The sequence below is a fragment of the Eutrigla gurnardus genome (genome assembly GCF_963514095.1).
Source record: "Eutrigla gurnardus genome assembly, chromosome: 6".
Lineage (NCBI taxonomy): Eukaryota > Metazoa > Chordata > Actinopteri > Perciformes > Triglidae > Eutrigla > Eutrigla gurnardus.
Window position 1 is genome coordinate 29698662 of NC_139920.1, and position 14583 is coordinate 29713244.

At 44.5% G+C, this 14583-nt stretch overlaps 1 protein-coding gene across 1 annotated transcript in view; it reads left to right on the forward strand.

The window, feature by feature from the left end:
- Nucleotides 1–11744, forward strand: part of ell (elongation factor RNA polymerase II) — a 28968-nt gene extending 17224 nt beyond the window's left edge. Inside the window, exons 4-12 of the mRNA XM_084012214.1 lie at nt 980–1143; nt 2109–2359; nt 2465–2589; nt 5403–5478; nt 7098–7695; nt 8095–8161; nt 8581–8752; nt 8842–8886; nt 8993–11744. Coding sequence (XP_083868340.1) covers nt 980–1143; nt 2109–2359; nt 2465–2589; nt 5403–5478; nt 7098–7695; nt 8095–8161; nt 8581–8752; nt 8842–8886; nt 8993–9097 — 1603 coding nt within the window. The 3' untranslated portion in view covers nt 9098–11744. The remainder of the gene's footprint in view (nt 1–979; nt 1144–2108; nt 2360–2464; nt 2590–5402; nt 5479–7097; nt 7696–8094; nt 8162–8580; nt 8753–8841; nt 8887–8992) is intronic.
- Nucleotides 11745–14583: the final 2839 nt, after the last annotated feature.

Sequence of the window (14583 nt, forward strand, 5' to 3'; positions counted from 1 at the left end):
TATACATTTTGGGGATTCATTTGAGCTCTGTGTAAATAATCGGTCTTTGGACAGAGATGCCAACGAGTGTTTCCACTTTCCAGGTAGGAAACCTTGAATTTAACATAGTTAGGCCTCTCTCAGTTGAACATTATTTTGAATAAAACAAATTTAAAAGGGAGATACATGTAAGTAACACAACGTTCAATAAAACGAGAATATTTGTCTGAACTTAATCATTAAACAATACCTTTTTTACATTTGTTCAAGATAGAAACTGCATGTAATTGAATTGTTTCTATATTTGCAGTGTAAATCGAAGTGTACGTGTGTGTAATTGCTACTGCTTCCACACAAAGTGCATTAAGAATTTGCTGACTGACTCAAACCAATTGGACCACCAGATGTGTTGCAGGAAGTAGAAAAACCAAAAAGGGAACAACAAGAAGCCTCTGCCTCTCCCGACTGTCCCAAGTTCCTGACCCCATTATTCTGAAAATATTTTTAACAAGTGGGTCGCATGGAGTTCAGCCACATCTCTGACTGGATCCTAATCAACCTTGAGTTCCAATCTAAAGCCCAAATGACAGAGCTCAGCTTCCACTGACTGCGCCAACACCATCTCATTTTCTGCCAAATCCTCATCGAAGTGGAGGAGAATCAAAGGGAGCCGGAAAGTCAGGAAAGAATGGGATTTGACGCGGCAGTGAATCGTACTGTGGGAACCCACTGTTGGATGGAAATTAAAATAATACTTGTGCCCTGAGGACGTTTAATGGATCTCATCAGGACAGGAATGCACAGTGACAGGATGGGTTATTGCAAATAGTGAGAGATTGAAGGTTAATCATATTTATCTCACATAACTGTCAAACGAATCACGTAGAAGCTTCAAAATGAGTAGTGAGCCCCTGCCGATCTTTTCCATTCTTTCTATTGAAGCTTCTGGTCACTCAATCCCCGTCTTCCTTTCTCACCATCTCAATCTTTGTTTTGGCAGTGAAGGGAGCATTCAGCTGGATTGTTTGGGTGGGATCCAGGACAAGATTACAGTATGTGCCACAGACGACTCCTACCAGAAGGCCAGGGAAAACATGGCCCAGGTCGAGGAGGAGACTCGCAGTCGGAGTGCCATCGTCATCAAGCCTGGAGGAAGATACGTAGGTGAGGAGACGCAGTGGCACCGACACATGCTGAGACCAGTATTTAATAATAACTCACCTTTTGTTTGATGGGGGGAGAGGAATTTCCATTTAAACACCATAAAGATGTTTGGAGTTAACAGGCATGAAGAGGGCTGGAAGAGTTTCTGTACCCTGCAGACCGCCAAAAGGCCCATGTGTTTGTGAACCCTTTCGCTGCTGGTGAACGGGTTCACATAGCGCCAGACAGGCCAGCGCATTGCCAGCATCTGTAACCAGGACTTTATTTAATTTGATTGTGGTTGCTTCCTCAATGGTCAAACGGCTAATGTGCCTCATGCACACTGATCCTCTTTATCCCTAACCCCACGAATGTAATTCAAACACACGGAGGCAGAAACCTCCCCGGGCGAAACGCATCACCTTTCTGACATGTTTTGGTCCCTGACCGGCGCTATAAAACACCCTGCATTAGAAACCCACAGCAGCCCTACCTCACTGTCTGCAAAGAACGACATTCAGTGTAAGCCTGTTCACTATTCAGTCAACGAATGTCTATTCCATGTGTGCTGTGGAGCCAATTAGTGTTTCGGTCATCAGTGGAGTTAACACAAAATTCATTCTGAATCACCTGAAAACGGTTCTCAGTTCTTTTTTTTGTGTATGACTCATCTGCAAGTCCCCTGAGCCATTATCAGTCACTGAGGTGGATATTGACTGAAAAAGATATTTTCTTGCCACGATTTCTGTTCTTAAGCAAAAGAAGCAAGCATTGGATCTGAGCCAAAAAGTTACTCGACTCCTTTTCTGCTGTTTTGTTTTAGTGATATCCAAATTCCTCTCGTGATATAAATTCTTAGTAATAATAAACTCTTTCTTTAGAATGACGGCCCTAAAAACTTTTCGGTGATCTATATAGAAAGTTTCAATAGACTACTCCTTATCCAACTTTCTAATATGAAACTCTTCCTTCACTCCACTCCTCAGGTAAGAAGGTTCAGATCCGGAAACCGGCACCGGGCCTCTCGGACGTCGCCCCGTTACGGAGGACGTCTCGGCCCGTCATCATCTCTAGCAGTACGCTGAAGAAGACCACGCCTCAGCACAGGCCGCTCCGAGAGCGCCTCACACACCTGCTGGCTCTCAAGCCTTACAAGAAGCCTGAGCTGATCCTGAGGTTGCAGAAAGACGGCCTCTTGCCATTGGACAAGGACTCCCTGGATAGCTACCTGCAACAGGTCACACACACACAAACACACACACACACACTTACTGCCTCAATTGGCTCTCAGCACAACTGCGGAGGCAAGTAGACTTACTCATGCTTCTTTCTCATTTCTTAGGTGGCGAACTTGAATGGGAAAGACAACACCTTCACATTGAAGGACATTTTGTATAAGGAGATTCAGAAGGACTGGCCAGGCTACACAGAAGGAGACCAGCAGCTTCTCAAGAGAATCCTGTTCAAGTATGTCAAGGATGTGAATCACCCTCACTTTAAACCCACACGTCATCCTGTTCTGAGCAGCCATAAATCAGTCGTGCTTATCAGTCTACTATCCTCTAAAGACTCCCTTGTTGTTCTTTCAGTATTGAGGAGAGATCTTTTTACAACGGTTATGAGGGATTTCACTCTCTGAGCTCAGATACAGATAGCTGATACTGAAACATTGCATTTCTAAACAACCAGATTAGTGTGTGTAGCCTTGGTACATCTGATACACTTCCATTACATTCCTTTAGATGGCTGGTTGACTCTGAAGCTACAGTGTAGGTTGTTGTGTGGTGCGGCTTTGTGACACTGCACCACCGTGTCCTGTTGTTTGTGTTGACTCTGTGGAGAGGGTGAGGCCACAGGGTGGTGGCTCTGGTATGTCAAAACTGTAGAGCTGCCAAGCTTTCTGGAGAAAGGTCCTTCTATAAAGGAATGTAAAGAATGCATGCAAAACTTTCCCTTTTTATATCTCGTCAATATAATTGACCAATTATTACGGTGAATGAGATGCGATTAGGATATGTAAAGCAGTTTGTGTTTTAATTATTTCCTGAACTTATGTAAATTACCTTTTCTTTTTGTTAGAATGGCAGGTGTGTGTCTGTGTGTCGTCCCCCCCCCAAGGAAGTTTTCAGTGTGCTCCACTGAATTTCAGCTTTGTTGACAGCATGAGCTGCTGGCCTTCTTCCCAGTGGAAAAATCTGTTTTCTCAGGATCTGGGACACTAAGGAAAAACAAGCTCCCAGCTAGCTATATATAGACCAGGCAGCACTGCTCCGGTGCTCAGTTTGTATTTACGTAGTGGACTCAGGAAGAGCTCCTATTCACCACGATGAGCCTAGTTTTACCTGTGGGACAAGTCTCAAGGAAGTAGCTAGAAGAAAAGAAACGCCTGTAATGCTATAACCCAGCAACTTACACTACCTTTTTATATACTTACCTGAAATATCCAGCTTTTGTTGAGACTGCTCCTGAGTTTATTTTGTTGCATTGGACTGTTGAAAGGTGCTTTTGGTATTTTATTCCCCTCCTTTACTTGTAACTAAAACACCTCATAGTTTATTAGTATAATATCACAAACTATGACCTTTTTTGTACAGTGCCATTAAAAGGAAAATTTCACATATTAAGTATAGTAGGATTCAGTTTTAATAGATACTTTCTGTGTGTGCATTGGATGTTCTGTAAAAGTATGCATATTCAGTCATACTCGTGTGTCTCTTTTTAGCTATACTTAGAGCTCCTTTTGTGAGTTTTATCAGCTGACTAACAAACCTAGCCTCTCACCTAATGTCTCCTCCCCCTCCCGGCTCCTCCAGAGTTTTGAGCTAATGCAGTCAGTCACGCAGGAGTAGCTCAGCAACACGATCGGAACGCACATGATGCAACAGTGTTCCAGCACATGCTGATCCGTGTGTGAGGTGGCACCCGTCCAAGGTTCAGCCATATCGGTCGGCCTGCTGTCTCACTCGTAGCTCCTGCCTGTCTATCCGACTGTACCCGCGCACACACACACACACACACACACGCACACACACACACACACACACTCTCCCTGATTGAACTAGGGTGTGGCATTGACAAAACTCAATGTACCCAACTGCCCCCTTCTGATAATGTCCTCCGCTGTCACACGTTCAGGCTGTCATGTTTGTAGCTGCGGTTTTTGTTTTTTCGCATCAAACCATTTGAGCCAGAACTAGAACTGTTTATTCAAGCAAGAATAGTGAAATTGCTCTCACATAATTCATTCTTAACTGTGTGTGAATGTGACTTTTTTTTTAAACAAGACTGGATCAACGGATTTATTGTGATACTGAGAATTAACCGACTTGTTTAAACACCGTCTCTCATGGCTGAGTCGCTGCTATTTGGCCCAGCTCTCATGTTTTGACACTTGTGCCTCGTGACAGATTAATCTGGTACATAAGAAGGTCAGAGTTTAGCGCATCATAATCAATCTGCGGCTCTGTTCACACCTGGCCCTAAGATGATTCTTGGCTCTCGATGCAGGTGTGCACACTGCAGATTTAATCAAACCTCAACAAGTAGTGCAGCACCTCCCTGATCCCAGCCAATGACCGGGTGTTATCTGGCAACTAACCAACAACATCCACCACCAAAGTGAGCCGCAGAACCATATTTTGTCTCTCATTCGAGTATCGTGCCACTCTTTCACTCGTCTTGGACCAGCTGCCAAAACTGTTCAACCGTTACGTAACCATTGCAGTGAGATTACACATATTCTTCTGTAGACAAGACTTGGACGACTGAAACCGGTATCATCCCTGTAAACAGATTTACTGATTGGAGATTTTCCTCTTGTCCATTTTCTGACAAAAGTCTGTGCTTATGATAAACACAGCTTTGTCAAGTAGGCCCTTGTTTGCTGTGTTGTCATAGCGACCCACTCAGCTTCACAAAGCAACTGTTTGTGTCCTCATACATCTGTACAATTAGCTTGTCACTGAAGAAAAGGCAGATGCGATGTCTGTACTTTTTGCTGGAGCATTTTTGAGCTTTAAGGACTCGAATGGCCACGATGGCTTGAGCCTTTGACGTGATGGTCAAACCAGTAAGCCGTACTGGAAGAACAGTCAGATCTCGTTAGAGGCCTCTGGCGTTGCTGCATGGGTGTCGATGGAAATGGCGTCACTTCAACAGCTAGCTGGATAGAAAGTGTAGTTTTCCTGTAGTGCTGGTATGCAGGTTTACGGTATCGATTCTGCAGAAATCAAGCTTTGTGTACGTCAATATTCATACATGCATATGTTGCGTCCCTTTAGAAAACAGGCCCAGAACAGCGCTGCCCCGCCGATGGAGAGCCCACCCAAAGAGTCGGCCAGCAGCTCGCCATCTCAGGTGAGCTTCCCGTTTCCTCTCTCACCTCTCTCTCACTTCCACACACTTCCTTCCTGCTAATCTGCCGCTCCGCTCTCAGTTTCTCAGTTGTAGAGTTACTCCTCTTCCTCTGTGGTGAGGAACGGGTGATCTTCTCGTGATATTCATGAATTGTAAAATGTTTTTATGTTTGGTCTTTTTGAAATTGAAATGATTCTGTGGGCATCGCTGTTTTATTAATTTCTAGATTTGTACTCGACTGTAAAGTTGCTTGTTAAGTCAGTACTATGTAAATCTGCTCCGCGTAGCTAATCTTTAACCACAGCTCGTTTGCCTTCAGGTTTTTATTTCAGCTCTAGTAGAAATGGTTAGAGACAAACATTTGTATTGGATTAATTTTTCTGCACCAGTTTGCCTCCAGCCTGCTGAGCGGATCGTCCCGGCACTCTGGGAGTTTCAGGTGTTTCCCAAAGAGGGTTTTTTTAAACGGTGAATTTCTGAACTTTCCATTTGACCAGTTTTACTCACTAATGGTTATTTGAGCTCTTCAAGAACCTTTTAAACAAACGTACAGTGTTTGCATTAGTACTAAAGCTCAAGGCGCACTTCATTTTATTGAAACTCTTTCTCCCTCTTCGTTGTTGAATGACACTTTTTTCATATTCTTGTCCTGCTGCTTTCTTTTTTGGTCAATCCAGAGTATCGCCATTGTTTACGCTTCCATTGGGTCGATGACGGAGGAGAAGGAGCCGCTCCGTTTATATTAATAGCTCCGTCCTCTCAAATTCTTCTCACCTCAGACACCTCCTGTATGGCCCTTCCCTCAGCTCCCTCCCTCAGCAAACACACAAGCAAACAGTGCCCCAGGCTCTCTTTTAGATGCATTGGTATACAGAGAGAGCACCACATCAGGTAAATCTGTGTGTAAACCTCAGATAGGGGAGAGATGGATCAAGCAGAGCTGCAAAGGCAAACAGGGCGAGACCACGTACACACAAGAGGACAGAATAACTTCTGTCCACGCTTCTGTTTTCAGAAAGTTTTCCATTCAGACTGGAGTTCAGGACAAAAGGAAACTTGGGACGCCTCATGCTGTCCATTCACATAGACATTTGGCCTGCGTACCACAATAGTGATACGTAGCACCTCCATCCAGCAGATGGAGATCAGCATGAGTAAAAGCCTTGTTTTTCCTGTCGTCATATAGCAGTTTTTGGGTGTAGGAAAAAGACCAACTGTGGAATAGTCTGAAGAGCGTTGCAGGCCCAAGCGGAGCCCCTCAATGTCGTTCCAAAACCCCAAAGTAGTCCTGATGGGGCAGCAGCACACAGTGATTGGGGCAGCAGCACACAGTGATTGGGGCAGCAGCACACAGTGATTGGGGCAGCCACACCCAAAGACGTCAGTGTGAGCTTTCTCAAACGGAGCCCATCTGTAATTTAATCCCTGGTCTTGAGAATCTACTACTACTATATTTGTACTCTTTCTCCTACTGTATCCTTTCCTTTACACTCCTTCAGACCATTTTTGTTTGCTCTGACCTGGACTGCAGGTCTCCTTTGCTCACTCTGAGGTGACTTGAATTCATATTGAACCCAAATGTTTGGTTCTGCAAACTAAAACTGCTGTTCCTCCACCAGAAACGGCCCGCTGCTGACTTCATCGACCCTCTTGCCAACAAAAAGCCCAGGATATCGCATCTCGCCAGCAAGGCTGCAACAGCCCCGGTAAACGGCAAGCTGGGCTCCTCCAACGGGAGAGGGGAGGCAGGTGGAGTGGCGGTTTCTATGTCCGACGGCAGCATGACGTCCAGCTCTCAGCAGCTCCCAGTGCTGGACATCCCTCGCCCTTTCGAGGCGCTGTCGGACGTCAGCAATGACTCCAGCCACAACGGGAGAGATTGTGACTCTCAGGAAACGGCGGCGTCCGAGAGGCTCAGCCAACCCCCGTCGCTGTTCTCGGGCCCGGCGACGCTCGCCGAGCCCAGCATCGGCGCAGCATCTCCTGGACACACGGGCCCGGAAGGCCCTCAGGACAAGACGACTCCGTCTTTTAACAACAAGTCCAGGAAGAAGTCTAAAAAGCATAAAGAGAAGAGCAAAGACAAGGGGAGGGTGAGGGAGAGGGCGCAGGAGAAGGAGAAGAAGAGTCGTGGGGAGCGAGTGCCTGAGCCTAACCAAGCCTGTGAGATGAGCCCAGGTAACCTCAAAAGCAACAGTATTCCACACAAAAGCACAGGTGAGAACACACACACACACACACACACACACACACACGCTTCTTCTGCACAAAATGTTTTATTCACTAAATTCAGTTTCACAGCTCTTGCATCAGACAAGATGTTTCTGAACAAAAGTAGTACTTTATATGTTAGTCACCATTGTGAGTAGGTGATGTGTCACATGACCCGTATGTGACTCACTGATTAAACGGAGACCCCTGCTGTTCAGCTTTATGCCTTCACTAACCCTCACACACACACCTGTGACTGTGATAGGCTTTTATATGTGTGGGAGATGAATGATATAAATTATGAATGATTAAGTTTTGTAGCGATGCCTTTCCAGTTGCAGGTTTCATGTGGAGAGACGGCAGAGATATTGGGATTAAAGCCCTCTTCTCTCCTCTTTGTTTCAGATCTGAATGGGATGTGCAACAGTACCAGTATTCCTTCGTCATCACCTGAGGTGGCGGGCTATTTATTGTGAGTATTAAATGCAGTTTGCGCGATCATAGGATATCTGGACTTCCATCTTTTTTGCTGACCTCAATATTCCCTTTGTGTTTGTTGACATGTGTGTGTAAATTACATGTTAGCCAACTTAATGCCATAATAAACAGCAGGGTTTTCCCTACAGGCCTTAAGACAAATATCCAGCCAATGTCCTGTTGTTTTAATATTTTTCACATTCCAAAGTCTGAATATCCTTAAGAATTAAAAGCCCATTGCTCTTTCAAAGGGCGTACTTGCATAATTATGCTATTATAATATTATATCAGCTCATAATCGGCTGTAATGACGGGCCCACGCCTGGGAATAATTAATTTAATTGGTTTGTGTCACTACCTGCTCACCGACGAGACTTTTATGTGTGCGCTTGTGCTCTTTTCCCCCCCCAACAGGAAGTACACGGTGATCGTCTCTCCGGAGCAGCGCCAGAGGTATAAAAACGATTTCAACGCAGAGTACAGCGAGTACCGGGGTCTGCATGCTCGGATAGAGGGCATCACCCGGCAGTTCACTGTGCTCGACAATGAGCTCAAACAGCTCAATCAAGGCACAGACAAGTACAAGGTAGATCCCCTCAAACACCCAGTGGTAGAAAATATCCAATCAGTGATATTCATAACCCTTATCCTTTTGTATGTGCGTTCTCTCAACAGACAATCCACAATCAGATACTACAAGAGTATCATAAAATTAAAAAGGTAAGTTTCAGTCCCTCCATGACGGCTATTAATGGGTTTTATGTTGGTACTTTGGTACCAGTACTCTACTTTGGTAGATTGTAACTCTTTCTCCTATCCCTTGCAGACTAATCCAAACTATAGCCAAGAGAAGAACCGCTGTGAATATCTACACAACAAACTGTCGTATATAAAGAGACTTATTGCCGAGTACGATCAACAGCAACTTTAAAAGTAGTTCTTAGACATTGTTTCCCTGTTGTCTCTGGAAACCAAGCAGATAAAGGAAAACTCTGGATTCCGCCTGTGCTTAAAAACGAAAAAAGTAAAAAAAAATATTCACACGAAAGATGCCATGAAAGGAGTATTCCCCCTCACTGGGGCCAAAGGCTCTAATGAGGACTAAGCAGGACACGATATTTTTCTCTTTTTTCCTTTTTCCCCTTTCTTTTGGGAGGATGGAGTGTGGCCGCGTCCGTCTGTGTAGCTACAATGCATCCAGAAAAAAGGTTCTGTGTGGCTTTGTTTTTCTCAACAGCCTATCTTGCTTCTAGTGCACAGAGGTCTGGTAAAGTCAAACATGGAAACGCTCCCACTTTCTTGGGAGATGATCCAAATAGTCTTTCCTGCTTTTGAAACTGGAGGGGAAAGGGCGGGACGCTGAGCTGCAAAACTGCAGATTGTACGCCAAATGCAACCAATTTGTAACGATCAGTTTCCCCCCGCTACGCTGAATCGAATGATTATGTTGGAAGTAATTTCTCTGTTTTTCTTTTTATTTATTTTTGACACTTAAATTGGGGGTGGGGGGGGGATGAGTCTGTTTTACACTCCTTAATATCAGTACTTAAAAGCTGTCTCTTCTTTTCTGTCCTCACATCTTGAATGTCAGCCAGTATTTTATTCAGAAGCTGCCTTGCCCATCGAAGCGTCAGTCTGTTGGCGTTAATTATATTTTTCTCTTTTAAAGAGCTGCAGATATTTACTATTGATGAAATCATGACGATGCATCTAAATGCACACGGTCAGATGCAGGTTTGTGCGTTCGGCTTTTCTTTTCTTTAAAAAACCCCTGTGCAGATGTCTTAACGGAGGGAACACGTGTGAAGGTTTTCAGTCGTTCTTGAGCCGTAGATTTTCTTTGAACAGTCGTCCTCCTTCATGGGTTCCAGCAGTGGTCCTTATGGTTCATCATAACGTATACTACATGAAGCTCTTAATTGGCTGTCTTTCCACTTTAGGTCCTGATGGCTTTTGTAGCAATAGAATGATTGAAAGTTATCCGAAGGGTTCGTTGCCAGCTCTACTCTCGATCCTCTAATTGTAAGATGATGCAGACGGGGAATGCAGTTCTGCAGGCTTTTTCTGTTCATCTTTAAAAATAAAATGTGGTTTTCATCCACAGATCTGATATCTCCTAAGTTACCATCATTGGCACCTTTTTTTTAGTTGTGTTAAAATAGTGTTTACAGCACTTTTCCTCTTTTTTTTCTTTCGTTTTAAAAATATAAAATTTTGAGTTTTGTCTGCTCATCGAGCCGCGTGCTAGTCCATCGAGACGACTGTTAAGATGAAGCCATCCTTGAGTATCTCGCCTGCGACCGTTTTTTGCCTTTCCTAATGTGATGTCAGATATTCACCGAGGTTGACCTGAAATCGATTTCCTGCAGCTCCGCTCTGGAGAAGCGTCGCGTCGACACACGGATCCGCCCGAGGCGTCCGAAGACGAGTTAAAACTGCTGTATCGGAACTTAACCTGACGAACGACGCCGAGGCCCGTTCAGTCGGCAAATGCATTTCTTAATATCGATCTTTTTATGTGAATATGAAAAAATCTGCACTTTTCTCTCCTGACCTTGCTGTAAACCTGGGGGGGTTGTCCAAATGACGCTTTTCTCTTTGTCCATCAGAGTGCATGCTTTATGAATGTGTTACAATGAACAGTTTTTGTATCTTTTACTTGAAAAAAAACAACAAAACAAAAAAAACTGCCCAAGGATAGTGAAAGGCAAGCGAAGGCCTAGTCCAACTGAATTCAGTATGTAATAAATTCGACGTGGCTCTGACCAGCATGTATACCAAAGTGCTTACCGAGTGGGATGAAACAAAAGCGCTCTACCAAATGGCAAAGGAAACGCGTCACAGTATTCTCTACTTCCTGTTATCATTTCATTTGTCATAATTTATCACCCAGTGGAAACATTTCTCCTGTTTTTTCTTGTGAGACGTCAGAGGAAGGCCCCCCTTTTGCTCCAGATGGGATTTGCACGACTGGGCTCAAGTGTTTTTCAGTGTAACGCCAGGTTTCGCATCATATCGCTCTCCTAATGCAGACACTACATTAAGGCCGAGGCTCCAGGGCTGCTGGGTCTGGGCCGAGGCTGGATCTGGGACTAGATGATGTAAAGCTAGTGAAGGGGAATGTCTTGTTTCCAGAATCGGCATCGCCCAGTACTGCAACCTCTTAACGAGAAAGACACTTATCAGCTCTCTTTGCCGTATCTTGTTTTCTAGAAACGTCGAGACATGATTACTGTACAACACCTCCTGTGACGGTCGAAATCCCTTGTGAATGAGTTCATCTGTAAACACATTTTTGTTGCTCCGACGGAGAACAAACGGTTTCAAGGAACGATATGCCAGCACTGGAGTACCGTTTGTATTGATTGTGCCAAAATGACCTGTTGTGTAGGTTTCTTTTCTTTTCTCTTGAGTATATACATGCTGCTGTATAAGCAAAGAGGGCTTTGGAGAAGAGTCATGAAATGTTGGCGCTAAAACCCAAAGCACGCTTTTTGAAAAACCATAAGGGACTGGGACTGAAATTGATCTTTGTTTCAATAAAATTCTTTAAAATCCTTATTTGTGGAGATTCTGAACCGGTTGTTGGTGTCCATTATTGAAATGAAGTTACATTTTAGTATTACTCGTTGTGTAGAAGACGGATGGGAATTTTTCGGGGTTTATTTGGACTTTTTGGTACTTTTAGGGGCTTTACGATAAACTATATTTAAAAAGTGGAATATTGAAAATCACACTTTTGTACAGTTATGGTTACAGATTCTCTCACTCATTATTTTTTTTGCGTTATTTATTTGCTTAATAAGAGACAAAGTGCATAATAAACAAAGTTTTGACTTAAATTGACTGATAGCTTTTTTTTTATGACATCTTTCTCGATATATCTCAAGACCGTTATCATGAATTATTTGAATTTCGGCCATCATGTCATGAGTCCGATACTCGCCCTGCTAACGTTGTTATGGAGTGTATTAATTGTGTTTCCATGAGTGCAACACACATGATGCTTGGTTTGTGTCTTTAACTCTTCTTTTTAGGGTCATATCTCAACATTCTGGCAAAAGCCTGAAGATGTTTTTCCTTGAGGAAAGTAGATAGAGCAGCTATTTCTAAAACAGGACTTTGGCAGCACTGAGGCATCGAGTCTGGATTCTCCACTCCATAAAACTAAATGAGAAACTGGTGTATTTGATGGAGCTTTTTTTTGTTGTTTTTTTTACCTCATCTGTTTAATGGACTAGCATTTGTTTACAATTACTGAAGCCTGCAGTGACAAGGGTGTCCTGTAGATGGCAGTCGTTTCACACTGTTGTTTTCCCAGAGACTATACATGGTGCTGGCACACCTTGTTTTTTGTTTCTTTTTTTTTTTAAAGGCAAACCAATTCAACAGAAACATTTGGATCCATCTGTTCTCCCCAGTTTTGGATTGTTTTCTCCTGATAAGTAAAAGTGACGACCTCAGGAATCTGATTGATTGCAATGGAATGATGAATCCATGACTGTTGTTTACTGCCAAGTCTGCCAAGAATTTATGATTCATTTATTTTTTGTTTATTTAATGAAAAGTGTCCCAGGCATGGCAGCGTGAGCAGAAGATGCTCCAGCAATGCAACGGGCTCGTTGTAGACTGACACATTGCAGGATCCCAGTACATAGCGACTGTGTTCCACTTGGCCGGGCTGAGCTGTGCCTGAGCCTCTATGCTGCTCCTGGCTGCCGTCCCAAAGCTGGCCTCAGCAGCGCTGCTCAGGGAACCAGGGGGGGGGGCCGGTCAGAGGGTTCACTGTGGCGAGCTGCCACCCCTCCCTCTCCTCAACATACAGCAAGCCTACCTGTTTACACACATGGCAGAGGCTGGAAGCCCTCCTCCACTGTTCCAAACGGACACGATTACATTTGGGATTTCTGCACTGAAATGCAGAGAGAAGGGTCTTATATTTAGATTCTCACAAAGCAGGTCAGTGCTTTTAATGGGACAATGTAGGCCACAGTTGAAATAAAGGTCAGTCAATTATTCCAGGTAATTGGTACGTGCATTAAAAATAAAGCCAACATCCACTTATCCTCCGCTTATCCTGTATTCAGGGTCGCGGGGGGGCTGGAGCCGATCCCAGCTGTCACTGAGCAAGGCAGGGTTCACCTGGACAGGTAACCAGTCTATCACAGGGAGACATGTAGAGACAGACAGGTAACCAGTCTATCACAGGGCTGACATGTAGAGACAGACAGGTAACCAGTCTATCACAGGGAGACATGTAGAGACAGACGGGTAACCAGTCTATCACAGGGAGACATGTAGAGACAGACGGGTAACCAGTCTATCACAGGGAGACATGTAGAGACAGACAGGTAACCACTCACAGGGAGACATGTAGAGACAGACAGGTAACCAGTCTATCACAGGGCTGACATGTAGAGACAGACAGGTAACCAGTCTATCACAGGGAGACAGGTAGAGACAGACAGGTAACCAGTCTATCAGGCTGACATGTAGACAGACAGGTAACCGGTCTACCACAGGGAGACAGGTAGAGACAGACAGGTAACCAGTCTATCAGGCTGACATGTAGATAGACAGGTAACCAGTCTATCACAGGGAGACATGTAGAGACAGACAGGTAACCAGTCTATCACAGGGAGACATGTAGAGACAGACAGGTAACCACTCACAGGGCTGACATGTAGAGACAGACAGGTAACCAGTCTATCAGGCTGACATGTAGAGACAGACAGGTAACCAGTCTATCACAGGGAGACATGTAGAGACAGACAGGTAACCAGTCTATCACAGGGAGACATGTAGAGACAGACAGGTAACCAGTCTATCACAGGGAGACATGTAGAGACAGACAGGTAACCAGTCTATCACAGGGCTGACATGTAGATAGACAGGTAACCAGTCTATCACAGGGAGACATGTAGAGACAGACAGGTAACCAGTCTATCACAGGGAGACATGTAGAGACAGACAGGTAACCACTCACAGGGCTGACATGTAGAGACAGACAGGTAACCAGTCTATCAGGCTGACATGTAGAGACAGACAGGTAACCAGTCTATCACAGGGCTGACATGTAGAGACAGACAGGTAACCAGTCTACCACAGGGAGACATGTAGAGACAGACAGGTAACCAGTCTATCACAGGGCTGACATGTAGAGACAGACAGGTAACCAGTCTATCACAGGGAGACATGTAGAGACAGACAAGTAACCAGTCTATCACAGGGAGACATGTAGAGACAGACGGGTAACCAGTCTATCACAGGGAGACATGTAGAGACAGACAGGTAACCAGTCTATCACAGGGAGACAGGTAGAGACAGACAGGTAACCAGTCTATCACAGGGAGACATGTAGAGACAGACAGGTAACCAGTCTATCACAGGGAGACAGGCAGAGACAGACAGGTAACC